Below are 23,777 nucleotides of genomic sequence, written 5' to 3' on the forward strand. Positions count from 1 at the left end.
GTGGCAGAAAGCAGCCTCTCTGGCTTAGGAGGCAGATGGGACAGGCTTAAAAGGTGCTAAGTTTTCAGCTGTGTCTGTATACTGACATGGTCATGGTGAAGGATGCCTTCTGCGGGTGTGCTCTGCCAAAGCAAAAAAAGCTCGGTGCTTTGTTGTGTGGGACAACTTGACCTGAGAGAGAAATAAGTGAAACTTGCAAATTCCTGAAATTTAGAACCTCTGTTTTCCTTAGCCTTTTGGGTGAAGTATACTGACAGACTGAAATTTGCCTGTCAGGTGAGAGACTTATCATTTCCAGAGGGTTGGCTAAACAAGCAATTCTCAGTCAGAGATGTCTGATGAGTCTTCTTATTGTAGATATTAACCTTTAATATTGTACATTTAAAGCTTGTAAGTACTGCTTGAAAAACACTCCAGCACAAATGTAAACTCTTAAAAAAATCTAAACCTTTAAAAATAAATAGGCTATATTCCCCTCAAACACCAGCTTTCAGAAACACCAGTATTTAACTATTGTTAAATTTAGTCCTTTGAGATTAGTCTTTTGGATATTATTCAGCAAGAGACTTTGGAGAAAGACATCATTCCACATTTTGTTTGGGGAAAGAATTTTTTAACTTTGTAGTTTGGCAGATTCTGCTGCCGTATTTACAAAGTAGAAATACCTTAGTGTAGATGAACCTCTAAATATTTAAATTCAATTTCATACAACCAGATCACATGTACTATCATAATTAAGTAAGAATGTCACTGAAGTTGAGCACTGTGACTGGATAACCGTCTCCCCCTGCAAGAGAGATGCCAAAATGAAGCCAAGGTGTTTATAGAAAATAAACATCAAGGGTGATGATGACATGTTTATTTTCAAAGCAGGAGACCATTATCCAGTCACAACATTCACTTCTATTATACTTATTGCAACTGTACCAGACCCAACCTCATTGATTTTTTTCAAAGAGTAATTAAAATAACATTTGTGAATAATACAGAAGACCAACTGAAGAAACTGCTGCAACAGAACAACAATCCCCCAAAGTGGTTCTACAGTCGCATTACCGTCTGATTAGCACAGGAGGTTTATTTGACGCTTAATGAATAAGAAAGTAGTGCTGGTGAACTGTAAATCTCCCCAGGACTGTGTGACTTTTCTGATGCCCTATTTCAAGGCTGTGTTGACTTGTAGCAACTGACAGCAGTCCCTGAAGGGCCATCACCATCCCTGAGGACCAGGAAGGTCTGGGTGAGCACCAGCCCCACTCCTGGGCTTGGCAGCAGAGAGCAGCAAGATGCTGAAGAGAAACCAGCCTTGCAGAGATTATTCTGTTACCAGTAGTGTCAACTTCAGGCTATTTTTCTGCAGGAATAGTACAGAATTTTCTTTACACAACCTGTAATATCTCCTGATAATTTCTGATTTAAAAAAAAATAAATCATGACTTTCAGATTGATGAAGAAATGACACGTGATTCTCAAATTTCCATTTTCAGGTGCTAAGGTAAGTATATCTTAACAAGGTCTGATTTCTGGACTTTGTTCCTGAAAACTGAGAGTTTTTCTGATTTTACAATGCAGTTTTGCACTGGGTTTCCCCCAATAGATCTCAATCTTCACCTAAAATGGCTGTCAAAGTCTGCTTCAGTTGCCACAGCTTTGTGATCCTCATCATGCCAGAACATTAAAGACAGCACTAAAATCAGTTGCATGGACTAGCTTTCTGTGAGGTGGCTACCACTGTTCTGAGAACCTGACTAAAACCATGGAAGTTATTTCATCTAGATCACAGAACAACTGTCAGACGTCAATATTTTCAGTTTGTACTGAAATAAGCATAATTTGAATCAGTGATTCCAATGCAGAAACCTGTACATTATAGTCTATAATCCTGCAAGCTATCCCATGCCATAATTTTGGCATTAAATATGATGCACTGGACTCCTGTAGACTTCTTGCTATTGTAAAGAATGACTCAAGTAAAAAAGAAAAAAAAATCATCTTGCTTCAATTCAGAAAGTGTCCTCATTCTACCCAATTTCCCCAGCTCCCATGCCAGTGGGCAGATCTTTGTCACTTCTCCATAAGAAAGATCCAAAGCTGTGATTATTTAGCTAAAAGATGGAGCCATTCTTATTCATCGCAATATAAATTTAGAATTTAAATGAATTTATAATTTGAACCAACTGTAGAAGTCAACTTCAGGATTTCAAAATTTTCAGAGCCAAGGTGGATAAATTTTAGCATTTTTAATTTAATAGTAATGTGACTATCAGTGTCTTAAAGGAAGTAATGAAACAGAAAAATCTCTACCATGGGATCTACAAGAAGGAACCGTAGCAGTTTAAGACATGTTTTGGTATTTTTTTCCTTACAGCACACCTTCCATTACAAATAAAAACCCAGCAATTCTTACCTTTTGCCTAGAAACCATCCAAGATTTTATTGTTGGTACCAACAGACTCCCAAGAAGAATCTGAGCAGGATGATAGATGAGTAAGGGGACGGAAATTAAGGACAGGTGTTCATAACCCGCAAATACTATCTTCAGCATTGGAATCCCTGCAGGCAGAAACACCGGAGACAGACTCTTATCTCAGACTTTGAGCTACAGATAAAAGCAAAGCATTTTATGTTGCATTGAAATTACCCAAAAAAACCCAAAAGAAACAAAATGAAGACTCGGAAGTTTTATACTTAAAAAACAAAACCAAAAAACAACAAACAACAAACCAAACTAAACCAGCAAGAACATGAACAAAAAAAAGATGGCAAAGAAAATTCTGTGGTAGAAAGGAAGGAGTAGGGAAATGCCATAAAAGATCTTTTCTGATTATGCTAATAGCTGCCAAACTCCTGCTGAAGACTTTATATAAAAGACGTTCTGCTATAGCATGAACGTTCTGCTGCTGAACATCATCCTGTACCACCTAATTACTCCTTCTTCATACTGTGTTCTATTTCATGTTGTCATAATTGTCGTCCACCCAACCTGCCCAGCTCCTGTGTCTAACCTTTACTCAGTCCTTTTGTCACTGGAGGAGGGTTGCGTTTTCCTGGTGTTTTCCTGCCAGCTGGCGAGTACCCAGGTGACAGCCTTCCCTGCTTTGACCTACTCATGCACTCAAAGTAGAGAGCCAAGGACTCTGCAGGTGAGTGCTCACGTGTTAGAGAACAAAATTCTCTGCTCTATCTGTACATTTCAGAAGAGACACAGCATGAGAGAGAAAAGGTTTAATGAAATGAATGGGCAATATGAAGTGGTCATGCCTAGGAAGAGTTAGGGAGCAACCAGAGTACAGAAGTTGCTAGATGTTGGAAGAAATGAACGTTAAGAGATAGAGATGGGCCATTTTTCCTAAGAGCTTGAATTTGCACTCAACAGTGCTACTGCTATTAGATATCTTCTCACTTGATGACATGATGCGTAAGATTAAATTTGGTTTAGTTTTGCAGTAATGAAACTGACTCTGCTTACTTTCAAAATATCATTGTTCAAAATGATCTGTTTAAATCTTGGAGCTTTTCTACCATGTTCCACAAAGGATAGCTATGGGCAAAACCTGCAACCATCTCTGTCTTGCTTGACCAGACATTTGGATAGTTGCAAACAAGAGTGGTTGTGATTCCTCGGAAGCCCCCTGAGAACACACCTTATTTTCTCCTTCATCTTAAATGTCATTCTAGCAACCTTCCATTGGCATCTACCTTGCAGCAAAGTAGCCTATACACAGTTTTCACAGAGCTCACGCACGTGTCTCCATCCTTAGCAATGACAAAAAGCTGAGCTTTGTGGCACATGCCCTCCATTCCCCCTTAGCAGAAGTTTCAGATCAGCCAAAGCTGCCATGTTTACATAAACTTTTCTCTATGTTTTGGATAAACTCCTGTTCTCAACACCCTTTCAAGTTTCCCTTAGTAAAAGCTGCCTCCTCCCTATTTGAGGAAACAGGTTACTTGTTCAATATTTACCACTCCGCCAATGGTAAATTGCTGACACATTTTCATGATGTTTCCATAGCACAATTTCTTGTAATTGTTTTGATTAGCTTTGTCACATGACACCACTAACAATCGCATCCCCATACTAGTAGCCTTTATTTACGTGAATATGTCCAGGAAAAGATTAAATCAAATAATGAAAGGCTTGCATGCTTACTATCAATGTTATTAAACAACAACCTTCAAAACAACATCACAGGCCTATCACGCAATAGGGTTGCTTATTATTAACACTAATTTCTGTGGCTTGATAATAGGAGATATTTGGATGGAAACTAAATGGGCATTTGCCTTATATTCAGGAGTGTAATTACTTCAAATGCCTATCATGCTGTTTTTGTGAATGGATAATGGTTTTATTGCTTATTTCCAAGTCTCAGCCCTTGTGGGTCATTTTCTGTTCTCTAACTGCAGAAAAATAGAGTCCCAATCTATAAACATGCTATATTTATGTTTGTAAGACAGTACCTGGTGTTTTGGTAGTGCAATTTCATCCATAGATCCAAAAACATTTTAGTAAGCTGAACAGGACTCCTACAGAGAATCAGAGAACACTAAAATGACTAGCCTAAGATCACAGAGGCAACTAACAGAGACAGGAACAGAATGGATCCAGAGTGACTGAGACATCCTTTAAATTACTGAAAATTTTCTGAACTAAAAGAAAATATGAGAAATTCCTGCCTAAAAGGTAAATTCTCCAGGGGAAGGCTGTTTCAGTAAACTAGGAAAAGAAAATTAAAGTTGTCAAATACAAATACAAAATACCATAATTAGTGTGACAATATAATTAGATCACTGGTTGGAAAGAGGTTCTTAATTCACAGCTTGTTTAAATACATGTCACATCAATAGGTTTTTGTAAGCCACTAATGTGCAATTAAATTTCCTGTTATTTACCAGGAAAAACTAATTGGTGAAAGGAAGAAATAATAACAATTTTTGCAGGTAAGCATTAGTTCAATGGAAAGAAAAAAGCTCTGTTGCCTTTTTATGCACTTTCTGATTTTTATAATCCCAACTTTGGCAGCACACAACTCTCAGAAAATATTTCATGACAGACATCCACAGACTACAGTCATAAGTGCTTATGTCAGTAATATTAGCACAAAGCTAAACAAAACAGCATGGGTTTTATTTATTTTTTTAAATGTTGTCTAAACCTTTTCCTAGCAATACATAGTAACTGCAAGCAATGGTATGATTTCTAATGCTTTCCAAATAAATAAAATTCATGGAAATTCCTAATTAGGAAAAACATACTTTAATATTTATTAATACTTGACCCTCTCTTAAAAACAACCAAACAAACCAAAAAAACCAAAACCAACCAAACAAAAAAAAACATAAAAAACCCCAACCCTCCAAAATGTATTTTTAAAATATAAATATATATAAAACACTTGAACAAAAAGCCCGAACAAAATGAATACCAAATCCCAGCCAAAAGAAGAAAAGGGACACTGTAATGCCTGGGCTGATGCTGTATGCAGAAACAGTCCACGAACTAGCATTGAGAGAAGCTATAACAGAAAGACTGACTGAAATAATCGTGATGTGAACAGGTGCTGCTATAACAAAACCAATAAAGCGAGTGAGATGAATTTAAATCTTTCACATAGACAGCAAGGAATGAAGGTGTGAAGCTCAATGGATAAGGTTATGGTTATTTTGGGCTGTCCACTTCTCTTTTCCTCATCTTTTACAGCATATTGCTTCCTCTGCTAATAGGCTGTGATAGCTATGCTAAATCTAAGATAAATAAAATTTTGCAAAGAATGAAATCACATATATTAAAACCACGACCTTAGCCTCAAGTTCCCTTAAAGTACATAGCAGCTCCTCCGTCCTTGCACTCTCCAATATTACTAGAGTATTTATTTGCCACCTGGAGCAATAAGGCTGCATTCGCATGTATAAAGAATAGTACCTGTAAGGATTTTTCACTTCGTTTTCACAGAGCCATTATTCATGCTTATCTGCATTTCAGAGTAATTGGACTGACTTCTATGGGTCTCTATCCTGACTGACATTAGAGGAGGCACACCGGTAGTATCAGTTTATATACAATCTTTTCATTAAGTTTTAAAACTGCTGTCACAGTCTGAGGTCTCATGTCACAAACACCTGTTTATGTTGCTGTGGTTTAGGAAGTTACAGGCTTCCAGCAGATTGGATCAACTCCTCTGCCAAAGACCCTCACTCATTACATATTGCAAGAACAGAAAGACAAAGTGCTCCTCTGGGTCTGGTGCCAACATGGGCAGCTTTGCACAAAGTAGGGGCGTAACATGCTGTTGAGTTGCTAAAACCTTTTAAACAGCCTTATCGCATGAAAGTGTGTCCAACTCCTGGATCAGAAATGACCAAACACTGACAGGAGCAAGTCAGAATTGCAATGTATCCTCCTCCAAAGAAAGAGGTGCAGTGGAAGGGAGGAAGCACTGAGATCAACTCACAGATATCCCTTACAAACAAGATCACTGGTATTGCCAGCTTTTTACCCTGAATTTCCCTCTTCCCCTTTGTTTGGCTGTGTTTCTGCTATCAGTGTTTCTCAACTTCCTCCTTGCTCTTTGGCTCTGGTATTCAGATGCTCTGTTTTTCTCTCGTCCTCCTTTTTCCTCCTCTTCTCCACTCCCATGCTTCTCCCTGCTTGGTTTTGCTTCACAAGACCTTTGATTCTGCTGACTTGCAGCAGTCTAAATTTTGGGTACTTCCACTAAAATCACTAAGCTCCACTGAGTGTGGTGGGCACCAAAATCGCAGTCTCACTGCAACTAAGGGGTGTTCGGCCTGTGATACAGAGTACATTTCATTTTTCTCCCCATCTGTGTCCTCACCCAGCCCATCTCATGCAAGATGGTTGCAAACTTGAGGAAGACCTAGAAAGAGAACAGCTATTTATCCCTGACCTTCAACAACAGCAAGGAAGAGGACAAGGACTGCTCTTACAGTATGGGAAAGCCCTGTTTGTTTTCCATTGCTGCAGGGTGTTCCAGTTTGGCTTCAAGTCTGTGGTGTATCAGCCTTGGTCAAAGGCCACTCTTTCTCTAGCAGTCTGCACAACTATTTATCTTTTCTCCAGCTTTGCACCCGTTACAACATCTCACATCCTCTCTTTTCCCCTTTGCTACTTCCACACTTCATAGTTGCCTTCATAAGAGGCCCATGAGAATATTATGCTGCAGTTCACCACATTTAGTTAACTGAAAAATAATAATAATAAAAAATCCTAAAAGATTTGAAGGTATTTTTAAGAGAATTTAAATATAGGACTCTTTTCATCTAGCTATCACTGCAGTAATATAAATGAAGCAAATTAATTTTAATGCTCCAAGGTACTGATTCTGTGTCACTGTCAGTGACAGGATCCAACTAGACTTTATGAGATGGCATTTGACTTTATGGAAGTGAGCACTATGCACGCATTTACAATTTTACAGGGACTTTAAGCTGTCATGCTGAAAAATGTTTATAAAACATTAATCAAAAAATGCCTCTTTAATACAATGCATTGTCTGAAAGATGTTAGAAGGCACATATTGTAAATGGATTCTTTTTCTGACTAAAGTAATTTCTACCAAAAGCCTTTCCCCACTGCTATACAAGTACACAGTGTGGAGAGATAAAGAGCACTTTCTCAGCACATTACTACCTGATCCAAACACTTGGGAAATCACTAATGTACAGCATGCCATATTTCCATGTCACACATGACACATTTGTCTAAAATTACCCAACAGAGTTTGACATTGCAGCATATTCCATAGCAGAGCTTTCAACTGACATCTGCCAAGTAAGAACTTCAAGTAGGAGCTTTCTTCTTCTAACAAGCAAGTAAGAGTTTTCTTTTATCCTATACCCATGATGGAAGTGATAAAACAATAAGTACTGGAAATCAGGGTGGGGTTTTTTTTCTATTTTAATATGTTTATTTTATGCTCGCTGAATGTGTAAGCTCCCCTCAAAGCACTGTTTCATCATTTGCTGTTTTCTATCCCATTGCAAGGGGTTCAGAAAACTTAATAGAACGCTTTTATTACTAGCAAAACATAGACCATTATCTCTCACACCCAAAGCAGAATTATTGCTAGATGCTCTACTTACATACTTTACTGTATACGTTCTTCGCCTTCAATATCTTCAGAACAAACAATTTATCTTAAAACTTTATTGGTTACATTACTGAAACATGTCCCAAATCACAAAATGCTGCACCATTTCTTCTTAGGAAAGGAGGTTTGTTGCAAAACAAAAAGGTCATCACAGTGGCTATGGAACCACCAGGTATCCAGGAATCAGAAGGCCAAACAACCCTCGCAAAGAGGCGGTGGCAAAACTTTGAAGAAAAGCCTCAGCCTCAGAATTTTCTGTTCTCCCTTCTACTCATCTGTACATTTCAGAACTCTCAATTGCCATAATCTTCAAGTGCAAGATAGAAAATGAATCGAGCATATGATGGTAGCTTCTCTGACACTCTCCATGCTACTCTTCTTCTGAAGAACCCTCTCAGGGTAGATGTGAAGTGAACATCGGTAGGCCAAATAGCTATTTATTTTTTTCAGCTGAGAAAAAGCCTGTAAACAGGGGCATATATTGCATTAAACTTTTCCTAAGCTGCCAGACCAGAGGTGTTCTGAGCTTACTACTACAAAGGCAGTGCCAAATTAGCACCTGAAATTTTATTGCCTAGTTTTAGGATAGTATTGCATATGGCCCAGTGACTGCATGCTAGCAAAAGGCGGTGAGATCCAGGCAAATCCAGTTTAGAGAATTCAAAAAGGTTGTTCATGCAGATACCTACTAGAATGGTAAAATGTTGCTAATCTCTCATTTGCAAAGTTTTTTAAGAGTTTCTCTGTTTGTTCCCAGGCGAATCACATTCCTATGGTTAGCCTTGAGGACACAGAAGTTTATATACTATGCCTATCGTCAGCGTACACTAGGCCAGGGATGTTTCTTGTTCAGACTCTGTTATGACATACTGAGGTCACGATAGGAGAAGCAGCTTTTGACAAAGTAAGTAGTTGAGGATTCTTTTTCCTATATCCATGCCATTCCCAGAATATGCAGAGAACTCAAATGCTCAGGACCAGTTTTTTTTCAGGTATGGGAACAGCTGAATGACATCTGACAACCAATAACAATACAAATATTCACTTGCTACTCAGTATTCCCATTTCAGCTGAAGAAAGCACTTTCCAACATAATATGAAATCACATTAAACTGGAGGGAGAATAGATTACTTACTGAGCCTAAAACAGGCAGCCAAGCTCCTCCCCAGGGGAAAAAGTCCTCAGAGGAGAATTTGAGTGTCCTTTTCCAGCCCCACTCCAGCTGTAACTCTGAGATTTCTTTTTCTCTTAGCCCTACCAAGAGATCCTAGACCTTACATTCATTTTGTACTCTGCAAAGGGACCATAGCTGAGACAAATAATAGACAGCCTTTGCTACTCTCTTGTCCAGAAGGAAGTAACAGTATCAAGGTAAGATTCCATCTGCAGAGGCTAGACAATGGCTTACAACAGTTTGTGGCACTTCTGTTTCAATCACACCTTGGTGACAAAGCCTGGTGTTACTGTGGAAGTCTGACTTTTGCCAGTAGGTGTAAAGAGATGATCCATCAGCACAACCACAACTGCCTCCAGGTGATACGACACTCGGTCTCTGATTGGGAAGGATGTGCAATGTTTGCAGCAGTTGAGACTACCTTCCCCTTGCCTTTTTGCCCACAAGTAAGTATGCTGTATGAAGACTTGTGCTTAAAATATTTTCAGGGAAAAAAGACAATTTTTTTCAGTATGTCTTTATATTTCAGATCAGCAATATGTCTAATGGAAAGCAAAAAAACCAGGCTCACAAAGTGGTAAAAACAAACATCTGAGGAGGATGTTTTACAAGGGACTGGGGAGACTTTAACAGAGTCTGGAAGAGCTGCAGCAGAAAACTGCAAAATGGAGAGCTATCCTAGTTCAGGTTGGAGGTCTGCATGGACCCGAATCTTCAAAGGTTTCCACCTTCATCCCTCTACTTGGGAAAGAACAATGGTTTATTAGAATATTCAACAAGCCTTTGCATTACATTAAATGACTTATCTCTTTCGGAGGACGGGAATTATTGGGAAGGCTCTGTATTGAATCAGAGCAATGTGGTTGAATCATGTTGGCCATATGCTAGGATGCAAGAATTTCACTGAGACCCACGCTACAATGTAAGAGACTGGACTGGTCTAATATTTAAGTAAAGAAGGGGAAGGAGGAAGAGAAATGAATGAGGAATAAGATATCTGTTTTTTCATAACTCTAACAAGAAAAAAAAAAGAAGAAAATTAATATGTTTTGAATGCTCTTACTAATTCTTGTTCTTCAGGTAACTGGCTCACTATACTCATCACAAAAAATCAGTAACTTAAGGGCATCATAAGTGCAGATACTAAGAAACAGCACATCTTCATACTACTAAAGTTTTAAGCAAGTAAAAATGTAAAAGTTTGGAGGGAGGGAGAGAAAGAAAGTACAGTTTGTCTATTTACAGTTTTTCAACGAGTGCATTCAGATTGGAAGTGATGTTTAGTGAACAACATAGGCAATCTCACCAGCTGCTAACATGAAACATTTAACACCAACAACTGAAGACTGGTACCTTAGACTCCAAAACACCTCCACCTGTCTGGCAACATGGTAGTAGTAATTAGTTAACAGGGAATTCAAGAATGAATTGAACCATCATAAGTCATATTTTAAATGTGACTTAGCTTTAATTTGGCACCTCAATATGGGAATACCAATATTGTAAGGTGATCCTCACACTTCAGTGCTTTTTTGTTATTGCTTTGTTATCAGTTCACTCTTCATTCACATATTCAAGACTCAGTGTAAAATCTTCCTTCTAATTCACCAGTAACACCTAAGTTCTGATGTTTTAACAAACAGAATTTGAAAACTTCCTTCCCTTCTTTATAATTCTTGTAGCTAATGCTTTTTGAAGGTTTAACATGTTAGACCTACTAATGAAAGGAATTTTGGACAAAGAGATTGACAAATGTCCTTAAAACAGAAATCTGAGATTTGATTAATTTGATTATTTCCTCGAACATTACTGCCCTTTTCACACATAGCTGAGGCTAGGATTTCTCAGCATTAAAGTTTTGATTATATGGACTTTACTTACACGTAGTATTAAAAAAGTCATTATAAACGTGTTTTACAGTTGTTCTTATTACATTTGTAAACACAAGAAGGAAAGGATTATGCTTCAAACTATTTAATGCTATCTTTTAATTAGAGTTTTTTAAAGCTTTTTTTTTAATTCCCTGAAGACCTGATGCAAAGGAAAACATTGATACACAAATTCATTATAAATGGTAAAACAAGAAAACAGCTCTTTTCATAACAACACCAAAAAAATTCTAGCATAATTCTTCCTTTAATTCTCTCTTTATCTGACTTCTGTGGCCAAGAAAAGAAGACGAGAGGCCAGAAAAGCCTTAGTGCTTCAAACATTTGGGAAGGCACTTTGAGAAAACAGCTCACTACCTACAAATACTGAGGGACACTACTTCGTGTTCTAAACCTCTATGAACTAGGGTTATGTGCTTGCAGTGGTCATAGCAGCTTTGAGAGGAGTGTCCCTTTTCTAGATTCCCAAGACTATCCTGCAATAGGACTGTGAGACTTCTAAATTTTGCTGCTGCTGTTGATTTTTCACATCTTTGCACCCACTGTTTCAGAAGTGTCTGGAAGCCAGCAGCTCAGACCGGCTGCCAGAAGGTGCACTGAGAGCAGCAAATGTAGATGCAACTCTCTCAGGGAGACTCAACATCATCTTCAATACGTGCCAGCTTTAGTATGGGTGACACTCGTAGCCTCTGCCAGCTTGAGGTAAAAAAATATCTTGAGTCATGTCCAAACGTGGATCTTCCCGAGGGTAACCTGTCAGCTGTCTGCTGAATATATTGTAGTTTCTTAAAGCAGATAAATAAAGTTTAACTAGTTTTGGTGGAGAGGGAGGGCTCTTGTGTCATTATCATTTTACAGATAGATATCCACGTTTATTTTTTTGTTTTTATTATAAAGAGGTATGAGCTTGCTGTCATTAAAAACCTGCAGTCTGGTTTTTAGTGTCTGATCCAATTACGTGTACATCTGGGAAGACACACAACCAAATAAATAATTGGAGAGGTGCAACTCTGAAATGACAATTGTTATTCATCGATCTCTTTCTGCAAGTCGAGATTGAGAGACGTAAACTTCAAGTGAATGAGATCTCCTGGGTGAGATTCTTCAGTTCAAACACAGTAAACAACTGTTGTCCTCTGATGCACATTTTAGTACTGCTGGAGGCAAACTTCCTAAATATTAATAAAAAACCTACTACTGGCAGAGTCTACAGATGAAAAGGAAGCCCTGGGAGCTAGTACAGAATTTCTTGCCACATTCTAAGACTAATCAAAGAGACATACGTTTCAGGTCAGAAAAAAAAAAAAAAAGGAGATTCCCTAATTTACTCTAGTATTTCCCCTTCTGGAACCACAGAGAGGTCAAAACTGAGTAAACTGCAATAGATCAGACACGCTATATTGTGACTCTTGTGATTAAAAAACCAAGGGAGAATCAGGTACTCTGTGTCCAAAAGCCACTGTAACTCACAGGATGACGCCATTTCCCACTTTCAGATTGTCCTGCCAGCAGAGTACTCCCTGAAAGTACAGCTCCAAGGTGGGTGATCCACCTGCCCTTAAGTTGGACTACAAAAAAAAATGCTAACATGAGAGAAGTGCAATAGATCCAGGTCCTTCTGCTCTCCCTACTACCATTTCAAGTAACACAAATCACTCAGTTCTTATTTTTCAGGGATCAAGAGAGGACAAAGACAAAGAGAATCACAAAGCAGAGGAAAAAGCCCAGCCAATCACTTGCTGCTGCTTCCAAGCAAATGCTGGGCAAACACTGAAGAGATGAGAAAATCTTTTCATTTTGGCCAAAGGATCATGGTGTCAAAACTCATGAAAGGTTCTAGCAGCAACTAAATGCCCTGGGATCTCATAAGCAGGAATGGGAAACAGTTTCTAACTCTCCAGCAGTAGTGAGGGGCGATTCTTGGCCTAGACGTGGTCTCTACAAGACACTAATTCCTTTAAGTATATTTTTCCTATCAGCTTTTCTTCTGCCCCAAGGGTCAGCACCCACCGGTTCTAGGCAGAGGAGCAGACAGATGATTTTAACTTACGTCACTCTGCTAGACACCTGGGTAAAAAATGGGGCTAAAAGTCTGTTACAGATAAGAAGACGTGCAAATTCAAGCACTAACAACACTAAGAAGTATGATATGATGTCAGCAGTAATGTCTCCTGTTCAACATTCACAGGAAAATTTTGAAAGTAAAAGAGACAGTATCAAAAGTCTTACTCTTGAAAACTTTTAGAGATCAATTAACCAAGATTATTTTCTAGATCTTTATGTAAAAGTCAGAGGAATTATTCACACATTCATAACTACTCACAGTTAGTACCTTGATGAATAAGTACCTTAAAGGACAATTCTCTGCCAGAAGCAAAGAACCACCATAATACTTCAAGAATATCATCGAGTATAGCCTGAAGACTCACTCAGTGCAATGCAACCCAATTTACCATCTATTATAGAACTATTCAGAGATGACTCCTTTTAAAAATCAAAATTATACCTTTTATCTTAACAAAGGTTAGAATATTTGGGCATTTTTTAATCTAAAGGAGAAATGTGATGACCACCATACAATAAGAAGAGCCTATGCTTGATTAGTACAGCCTTTCACACAGTTTGGGTATAGGAAAAAAAAAAAACCAAAACAGATTAAGCCAGCTACTATTAAACAGCAGTGGCTCAGGCTGTGCAAATACATTATTTATCCCTGAAAAACTTGTAAGGAAGTATCTCTAGAAAACATGAGCAAACTATAGATAGCTGTGAGTAGATTGGAGCTATATGTGAGCCCAATGCACTCTGTCACTCTGTGCAGCTGGGCAACTCGGGGAAAGGCATGGGCTGAGTAATCCACAGCCTAGATGAGCTGCTCACAGGCAACTGAGTTGTCTGTGGATCTACTTGTGCACTACACCAGGTTTTTAAGAATTATTCAGGTACAGACTAGCAGTTCTGTACTCAGCAAGAAGCTAAGTATCTAAAAAATAGACTTGGATGAAGTGAAAACAATGCAAAGAAAGTTAGCACTTAGCTTTTATTTGCAAAATAAACTCTATTCTTTCAGGAAAGTTTTGTAGCCTAGAAACTTTGATTGTATTATTTAAGAATTCCATCATTAAAAAAATGCTACATTGATAAATCCAAATGAGGAAAATGCACTCTGCATCACAAACAATACCCTGAGTTTATTAAAAGGTGAGGTAATTTTTGTTGTTTTACTTTTTTTACCAATCTGCTGTTCATCATACCTACAGTACTGACATTTGCTGTGGGTAGCAGTACTCAATTTTTTGCTGATAAAAATAATTTTACATAGCAAACATAAAGAATTAAAGTGAAAATATTTGTTGACAATCCTGCGTTTTACTTGCGGAGTTGTAACTTTTGGCTAGCAATTGACTCTCTGCAAAAATATAAAATAACATTCTGTATTTGGCTGCAACTTTTGTGTAAGTGCACGCAACAACTCTGCAATATTTTTTTAGATGAGCCACACTGATAGCTTTGCACTTCCTTGAGGCCTCTTCTCTTCTCACTGAATGAACTCCAGGGAATGGCATCATGTCGGGCTTTCCAGATGGATTATGCGAGGCCATAGCTCAATGTCATTTTCAATAGCAAGGCTCATAATTAAAGGTCAAATAGTCACTTCATCTGCAATCAATCAATAGAAGAAGTACTAATACTAAGTACTAATCAATCAATGGCAAATGCACTAATAAAAGCCATGCATCAAATGTCTGCATATGTGTGTGCTCACATGTACTGTGCATATATGTGAGTAGGCAGAAGGAGAGAAAGAGAACAAAGTGTAGGTGAATATGCCAGAGCATTGTGAATACTATATTCATCTTCGCTAGTTTTAAGTTTATATCCTGTTTCACTCATTAAGTGAAATACAAATAAACATATTTTTGCTGCATATGTGATGTACTGTATTAAAAAAAACTGCCAAAGCATCCACCTCTATTCAGAAATATCAGCTTGTGTTCCTAACTAAGAAACACAAAGGCACCTACCCTGCGTAATTTGTCCTTACACAAACATGCCCTGCACTCTGATCTTTTAGACAAAAAGTGTGTCAACTGTTCTGTCTACAAAATAAAACCCAGCATATGGGAGCAGCACTGATCTCCGTGCAGAGCAAGCACTTATTCATGGATTCAACAGTGGAAGTGGCAGTTGGCCTCATGAGCATGCACTGCATGGGAATTAGTTGGTTTCATAATATGGTGTGGGAGAAAGTGACTTATAAAAGTCTTCTCATGCCTCTCCTATTACCACTTCTAAAGCTTGAAAGCTGTCAGCTCTTCTTCCACTTTAGTCAGTGCCATTCTAAGCTCCCTGGGGAATGGGCCAGACGTACCTATTCGGAGTTTCACCTGCCAAGCTGAGAGAAATCAGTTTCAAAGTGAAAGAACAAGTGTTGGGGGGGTCATTTATACACCACCACTGGAATCTTGAAGATAAACAAAGAGCTCCACAACAGATATGAAACCAGACCTCAAGCCTAGTTTGTGCTTTCAGGCATTGTAATGACAGAGAGAGAGAGAGAGAGAGAGGGAAAAACTCTCTCTCCTACAAGGGAACAGAAGGTTTCTCATTGAAGGGTTCATAGTAAACACCTCTGGACAAGGAGAAACGTGACAGAACAAAAGAGTAAGGTCCAAAATGCCCATGTCTACTCTTGTTTCTGCTAAGATCAGGGTGGGCAGGACTGCGCTACAAATAGATTTAACTGTCATTCAGAAATGCTTGATCCTTAAATACGAATTAGACCTACTCTGCTTCCATCTACAGTGAAGGAATCAACAGCGGCTTCTCTAGTTAATAGCTCCTGTTTACACCATCAGTCCAGGAGCACGTCTCACTGTGCTACAGCTTCATCAAACCAAATCCTCCCTATTTACACAGAAATACATGTTCAAGCAGCTCTGTCTTATCTGGACCTGGTACTAATACCAAACCAAGTAAAACACCAACCGTCTCAAAGCCAGCCAGCTGGGAACTGATCCACAGCTGGCATTGCCTATACAGTGCACACACTGTGGAGGGGTGCACCCCAAAGTGCCAGGGCCTTCAGGTTTCCCAAAGATGAGCTCCCAGGGACTGCGAGAAAGAACATTTCCCCATTAGGAGTGGTGCTCAATTCAGGACATGCTGCTGCTGGCCCCACACAAGACAAGCCTGGAACCCTCAAAGAAACCATGACAAAGCTGAGTCCCAGAGACGGGAGACAGCAAGGGAAGCAGGTCCCAAACACCCAGCAATCTCACCACAGGCCCTGAGCAGCAAGGAAAGGCAGTGCAAAAGCACAAAGCATTAGAACAAATGGCATCTTATGACTACCCTTCTAGGAGGTAAACTTACTTTCCATGAGAGACCAGCTCTTAATGGATGAAGGTAAAAGCCGTCTGTCCTAAAGCTGACAAATGAAACAGTCTGTAGCCAAGAAACAGTCCTGCAATACTGTGTTCCACCATCTATCTGTTTCATTTAAATTTGCACTTAGCCATGAGTCATCTGTATTAGCAGGGTGAAAGTATCTATGGCTGCAAAGAAGCTGCAGGAGTCCTTGAAGTCAAGGTGGACAAAGAAAGCTGCAAAATACAAAGCCTGACTCATCAGGCTGTGCTAATGAGAGCAGTAACCCAGAATTGGGCAAATGTCAGGCAAGCTAGGAACCTCAAACTAGGTTATTCTAAAGGAGAAAATAAAATACAAAAAGGAGAGAGTGCAGGCGCTGTGCACAGGGCGCAGGTCAAGACAGGGTGCATGAGGATGCTTGGTAGAGTGAGTAACAGAAATTAAGAGTCCTCATTTTTTTCTGGGTAAAGAAAAGCTCCTTTAGGATTGAAATATAAAAAAAAGGCTTTGTGCTTATTTTCTTAATGCCATGGCAAGCTGCAGAAGTATTGACAGAGTGCATATAAAACTATTTTCACTGAGGAGGGGAAGGGAGACCTACACATTTGTGCTGTTAAATACAACAAGTTTCTCTTATGTAGTGTCACACTTGTGTCCTACATTTATATGCACCTCCATATAATAGCAAGTACGGTAGCACGTTATGACTTATGTGTGGGGTTGTCTTCTTCTATAAATACAAGTGTAACTGTCCTCTTGAATACAAGCTCATTTATCAGTTGAAGCTTCAGTTTCACAGAACATTTGGCTGGAAAAGACCTAATGTCATTTAATCTATATTCTGCTCCAAGTCAGGATCAACTCCAGTTATCTAATTCCTGAGGCATGTCTACAATGACAGTAGATTCAAGACATCAATAGGCAACATATTCCAAAGCTAAAGAGATTTACATTAGACAGGTTTCCCTGACTGTTCACTTAAATTTTCATCATTGTAATAAAGACCTTCCCTTCTCAAAGTCCACTGAGAGTTATTTTTTCCTTCTTTGCATCAACATTTACGCATTTGAAGATGACTACTGTATTTCAGTAGTATTGTTTCAGCCTTCCTCCGGGGTCACGATTTTGAGATCTACGATCATTCGTGGCACTCTCCTCTGATCTCTTTCCAGTTGGTCCACATAATTTTTGAATTGTGGAGCCAAAAATACCACGCAAATATCAAAAGCCATAATGCTGTCAATAGCAACTTTTGCTATTTCTCTGCAACCCACAGGAACTTGTGTGAAAGGAAATCAGGTAGGTTTGGTATGATCTGCATTTGACAAATCTACGGGGCTGTTACTCATTTCCTTGTTTCTTCCTACGCTGTTAAAATTATTTATTTATTTGTTTCAGTAGTTTTCTACAAAATGAAGTTAAACTCACTGATCCATAATCCCTCATTCCCTCCTCACTTCCATTGTGAAAAGAGGCATTATGCTTGCCTTTTTCTTGTCTTCCAGGAACTCCTTCACTTCCCAGACTTTCAAGGGCACTTGCTAACAGTTCTGTAGCACAGGCATGGCTGAAGCAAAGAACCCTGAGATGAGTTTTGCTGTATCAAACTGACTTGGAAACATCTCACCTAAGTCCTGACTTTTTCTTCTTCCCTTGTTCCAGGATGTGCTCTTACCTTTGTTATTGTTAGCACCTGTGTTTCCTTTTGACAGATAACATCTTGAAAAGGCATATATTCAGTCACATATGCTTTATCAAGCGCATGTTTTCATATTTTGAAAACCAGTGAGAAAATGTTCAAGTACTAGTCATTTCTCTGACTGAACTTAATGGATTAAGCAGTAGAACGTGGCCTTAAGCATAACTGATTTAGCAGTATTTCGTGAATTTCCGTCAGAACACCTTATTATTACTAGGAGGCTGTAAGTGACAAATATCTCAATGGTGTTTCGATAAATGAATTATAATAAATAAATCTAAAATATCTGCAGACTTAAAATAAACATGTATTTTGTGCTCATCTGAAGCAAAAGACAATATTGTCTATTTGTGATTTCTCAATATACTATATGCTTTAATTTTCATTTAATTTTCATTTACATCCCAGCTTTGAGGTGTAAGATTTTACTGTGAGATGCACAGATATGATATTTTCAGTAAAAAAACTTAAATTTTATCAATATTGGATTAGGTAACATAACAGAATAAGAATAGAAAGAAAAATACAGATTTCCATAAATAAGGTGGTCTTACTGTATAACCACTAAGATCTCGGTGGAGAAGACTACTCTGCAATAAGCATTTATTTTATCTGTGCAAGAATATTATACCACAATTAGTATCACACTGTTAGCCTCACTTGTCACACTAAACCCAAAATCATTTAAGCAGCAAAGCCAGAAACCAACTTTTTCTTCAACACAGCATAATATGAATGTTAATGTTGTATTGCTCAAAAGCTTATCTCCTGACTTACCCAGGGTGAGCGATTTGTGTGTGGAGCAGAAAACAATAGCCACTGTGTCTGCTGGTGTGAAACCAGAGTTATTCCTAGAAAAGAAAGAGTTTTAATAACCACTGATAGAAAAAAATCTTCTTAAAACATCATTGATCAAATATATTACTTTGAGGATTCATATGCAGGTTCACGTCACTTTGATCAGTGATCAGTCTAGTGACAGAAATAATTCTACACACAAATGAACAGTAGTGTGTGATTTTTTTTTTCCTTAAGCAGAATCGTTTCTCTGGTGTGGCAAACTCTTTAATGAATACACTCTCACATGAAGGAGAGGAATTTTGAACACATGGTATGTAGGACATAACTTTGTTCCAACCAAGGTTTCTTTTGCAAACATGCTATATCACAGCAGTGGCCAGCTCGGCTCTGTGAAAAACAAACAAACAAACAAACAAAACCCTAACAACCTACAATTTATTTTCCTAGTATGTAATGTTAGAAAACCACTCAATTTAGATAGTATATTGAGTCTGCAGTAGGAGCACTGCTTAGGCTATGTGGCTGTCTCCCACTTCAGAGAAAAACTGCATCTGTGGGTTTACACACAGAGAGTAAGGCCAGAGAGGGTAGGAAAATTACATACAGAGGTATATGATTAGCCAATGGATCACCCTTTGGTTCAAATCAGGAATCATTTAATGAGATTCTAAATATTTTCCATACTGAGTTGGTTACTACTTATGGCATTTTAGATTTTACAGTTGGGATATATCTGCCCCCTTAGGTTAGGTCTAGCAGTTCAAAAGTTATTTAAAAATGCCTTCTGAGGTCAGAGTATGACCTCGTCAGAGAAATTTTCTTGTGGCATTTAAAAAAAAAGTGCAAGTAGCTCTAAGATATTGTACCTTTCTTTGTGATTCTCCCTCACAGATATTGTATAATTTACATAAAGCATATGTCTGGACTCTGCTGTGTTGTGGCACTTCCCATTCAGCAAAGTGCTGCTGAAGAAAATACTCCAGTAAGTCTAAGTGAGAAGATAATGGTGGATACTTCGACCAGCTCAAGTGATGCACTAAGCCATTGGCTAACATTCTCACGGTATTATTTTTGGAGATGTGAACACACAACTGTTCTTCCTGGTAGATATTTAAAAAGAAAAAAAACAGCTCTACCAAACATCAGTTCAGGACAACTGTCTTTTAAGAATCACCATATAAATGTAACATTTTTGACATATACAGAGAAGAGTGAATTGCCAGCCCAGCAAATGTATCTTGAGATGTAAAAAGTCAAACTGAGTTCTCTCTCTCATATGTCATCAGCATGTCTGCAGGGCAAATTATACCTTCAGTGACATCTGTGCAAATCCATTTTTTTCAGTGGATGAGGTATAGCAGTGATTGATTGAGATTTAACAACTCTGTAATTAACACATAAGAAAGGACAGATTTCAGGTCCTGCTCTCTTAGTCTATGAAACTCTAACAGAGAAAATGCAGTAAGGACAATATGAAATACCAAAATGAGGTCACTCCTATTCAGAAATCTGCCCTTACACATTTGCATAAACTGTATCACTCAAAACAAATATATCACACAAAACAAATATTCAAAGGTTCTGATTCAGCACATTCAATTACCTTGTGGAGAAGAGGAAAGTCAAAAACATGAAGCTCATCTGAATAGAAAATACTGAAAGAGAAACAAGTTAAAATTAGACTTACATCACAGAAATAAAGATCACTTAAATCTCTGTAGCTGCTGTGTACATGCCTTTTGCCCCCACATAGCCCCTCAGAAGCTAGGCTGGACCAAGCCTATCCAGAGAAATCCAATGACAGGCAACCTTTATTAACGATCATGTCTGGAAGAACAATATGTATCATTACACCCTAGAAAGCCAGAGCTAATATCATGGCTACACAAGTTCTTCTTGAGGTAATGCTTCTGAATCAAGTATTTCTTGACAGGATGAATGGCGGGGATGTTCACTGCTGCATGCTACACATCTGTTTGCGCTAGTTTTGCTTACTGGGTTGACAACATAAAATCTCCAAGATATGCTCTCGTTGCCAAGTACTGAAATTTAGCCCCTTTCTGGAAGAAAGTAAAATGTATAAGCATGATCACAATAAATATTCTCACACATTGGGTATATTATTCTCCCAACAAATGATCACTAATAACAGAAGATCATCTCAGACTTAATTCCCTCTGAGACAAAGGCTAGTTCCTGAACTGGGCAACATATATCAGATTAAGCGGCTTTTGTTGAACTTCAGCTTTGTAAGTGTGTGTGGGGGGTTGAGCTTTCTGAGGGCAGCTCTCATAACACCCGCAGGAGTTATGGGATGCTCGGAGCCCACCCTTGGTCCGTGGAAATGCAGGGAGCAAGCTCGGGAAGCAGACGGCTTCCCAGCCATGTGTGAGGAGCTGCAGGGACTGCAGAGGCTGTGCCAGGACGCAGGAACGCCCTGCAGAGCCAGAGGAGAAACCCTGGGAGCTGCAATAGACTTTGCCTGGGGATCTGTGTGTTTTGGGGAAAGGGCTTTTACTTCCAGCAGGATCCGGGGTGGGTCTTCCCCTTTCTCCTCATGAAACTTGTGAATGCAATAAGGCTAATGTGTCTTAAGACAATACATTTGATTTTGACCCCAGTTTACAACTGGGTAACATGACAAAGATATTAGCTATTGCTAGTGACATTTTTCATTCTCTTTCTTACATTTCCTAGGATGTATAAATGTCACCTCAGCATGCACTTAATTCTTCCTTCCTCAACTAAGGAATCAATCCATTGTTCCTGAATTACAGTTTTTCTGCAACTAAGTACATTAATTTAATATGCACAGGAAAAAAACCCTTAATATGTATAATTCTGTAAAGCAATAACGATGCATTACTACCAATTATCCCTTGTGCATATTTTGCTGCAGCTAGAATATTAACATAAAGATTACATTAAAACATTAATCAGCAGAATAATAAATGCAGTTTCATCTCAAACTCCTTGTGCTAATTTCACATTCTGGTATAACATAACACACATGTCCAGCCAACATAGCCAATGGAGGTGCAGAAACTTCTAGAATACGCATGCATATCCATCTCCATAACTCTTTTGTTTTCCATTTTATAAACCAAATGTCTAGTATGTCTCAAGGAGCTTCAATGCTTATGTTAATATTCTTCCTAAGAAATTCCAGTTTTGCACACTGGCAATGAAAGTGTACATATAATGATCTTCAATGTGTTTCACTGCAAGTGGTATATACATGTGGCACAAATGCAGAGTTGTCTTGCAGGGAAATAAAAGAAAGGCAATGGAAGTAACCACTCTACATCAATTGTTTAAAGAACCGTGCCTTTTAAACTGCAGAACTCTTTTTTTTTCTTTCAAAATAGGGGTCATCACTAACATAAAATTACTTCATTCTTAGTTCCACTGCATGTTAAATCGAATTGAAAATTTCCGTATCCCTCTCTTGCTGACAACTCTGTGCTAACTTAAGTGCACTTGGGATGCAGTCCTTCTCAGGTGCCTATGCAAATAAGTATTTCCTCCACTTTGAGAAAAAGCTCCTCAGAATGGCTTCCTTCTTTGCTTTCGGAATAAAGTATTTATATAGTACCAGTTATAATTCCACGTAGTATTTCACACACAGGTTGTGTATCATAATCCAAAAAACTGCCACAATTAGGACAGAATAAGAACTGACCCACTAACGGCAGGGGCACATTTCCTACTGACTTTAGTGTAGGTTGGATTTATAGAGGATATATTATTTTTATTAGACAGAAACACGTGCACGTGCACACACTTCAAGGTAGGTGATGCATTGATTTCTTGAAATCTAATAGGTTTAAAGTATGTGAGATGTGATTTATACTGTAGGATACCGCAGTTACCTCTCCCCCAAGCAAAGTGAAACTCTTGTCTCTGGACAGTCTGAAGCAAGACAGGGATTCTCTACTGGGAAAGGAGACAGTGCCTACATACCGCTGCCTTTCCCTGGGAGGCAGTGATCTGCAAGTCTGTTTTTAACTGACGGCAAGGATACCAGCAGTCTATTCTCATGTGTATGTTATTTCAGGCTGAATGACTAGAGTGCTTCTAAAACTCTGCAAGAAATGTGTTCATCCACAGAAAAATATCAACACGTTCGAACTCCCAGTGAGTTTCTAGGTTTATAATACGGTAAGGAGGAACTATTTAAAACTTATAACAGTGCTTTTGAGTTAACAGCTCAAACGCAAATCTTCCCTCTCTGTTTGTAATCCAATGTCTGTGCGTTTATGGTTGTTTAATAACAAAGAAGCCAATCAGAATGGTCATAAATGCTTGGAAGGTAATACTGTGCCCTTTTTTAGAAAGAGTATTCTCAGGCACACCCAAACAGCAGGGTTCATCCCTCTCTAATTGCTTACTCAATGCCCTAAAAGCATCATCCAGCCCTAAAAAGTCTGGTGACCTGGTTTACTAGACATGTTAAAAAGTACAAGCTCTGGTTCCATTCCAGTGTCCTCCATGCCCCACCCTTTCATTATACACCTGAAACACAGATAAAAGAGATTCTTTAAGACTGAACTTACTTATGAACACTATTATAATCAAGCTAAATTTATCAAGGTCGATATTTGGATTGGCGAAAGTATCACAGAATGTTGTGTAGATGATCATCAGGAGAACGCAGCTGCTGATAGCGCCGAATGGAGGCTTCTTCCTTTCAAGCCAGTCCTTGATGTATCTTCGGACAATCTGAAAC

General features: G+C 38.6%; 1 protein-coding gene across 1 annotated transcript in view; it reads right to left on the reverse strand.

The window, feature by feature from the left end:
- Window positions 1-23,777, reverse strand: part of SLC10A7 (solute carrier family 10 member 7) — a 146,606-nt gene that overhangs the window by 813 nt on the left and 122,016 nt on the right. The window contains exons 8-11 of the mRNA XM_080344320.1: window positions 23,605-23,770; window positions 20,652-20,703; window positions 19,025-19,098; window positions 2,408-2,553 (exon numbers count right to left, since the gene is read on the reverse strand). Of these exons, the coding sequence (XP_080200446.1) occupies window positions 2,408-2,553; window positions 19,025-19,098; window positions 20,652-20,703; window positions 23,605-23,770 (438 nt within the window). The remainder of the gene's footprint in view (window positions 1-2,407; window positions 2,554-19,024; window positions 19,099-20,651; window positions 20,704-23,604; window positions 23,771-23,777) is intronic.

Source organism: Nesoenas mayeri, assembly GCF_963082525.1.
Source record: "Nesoenas mayeri genome assembly, chromosome: 4".
NCBI lineage: Eukaryota > Metazoa > Chordata > Aves > Columbiformes > Columbidae > Nesoenas > Nesoenas mayeri.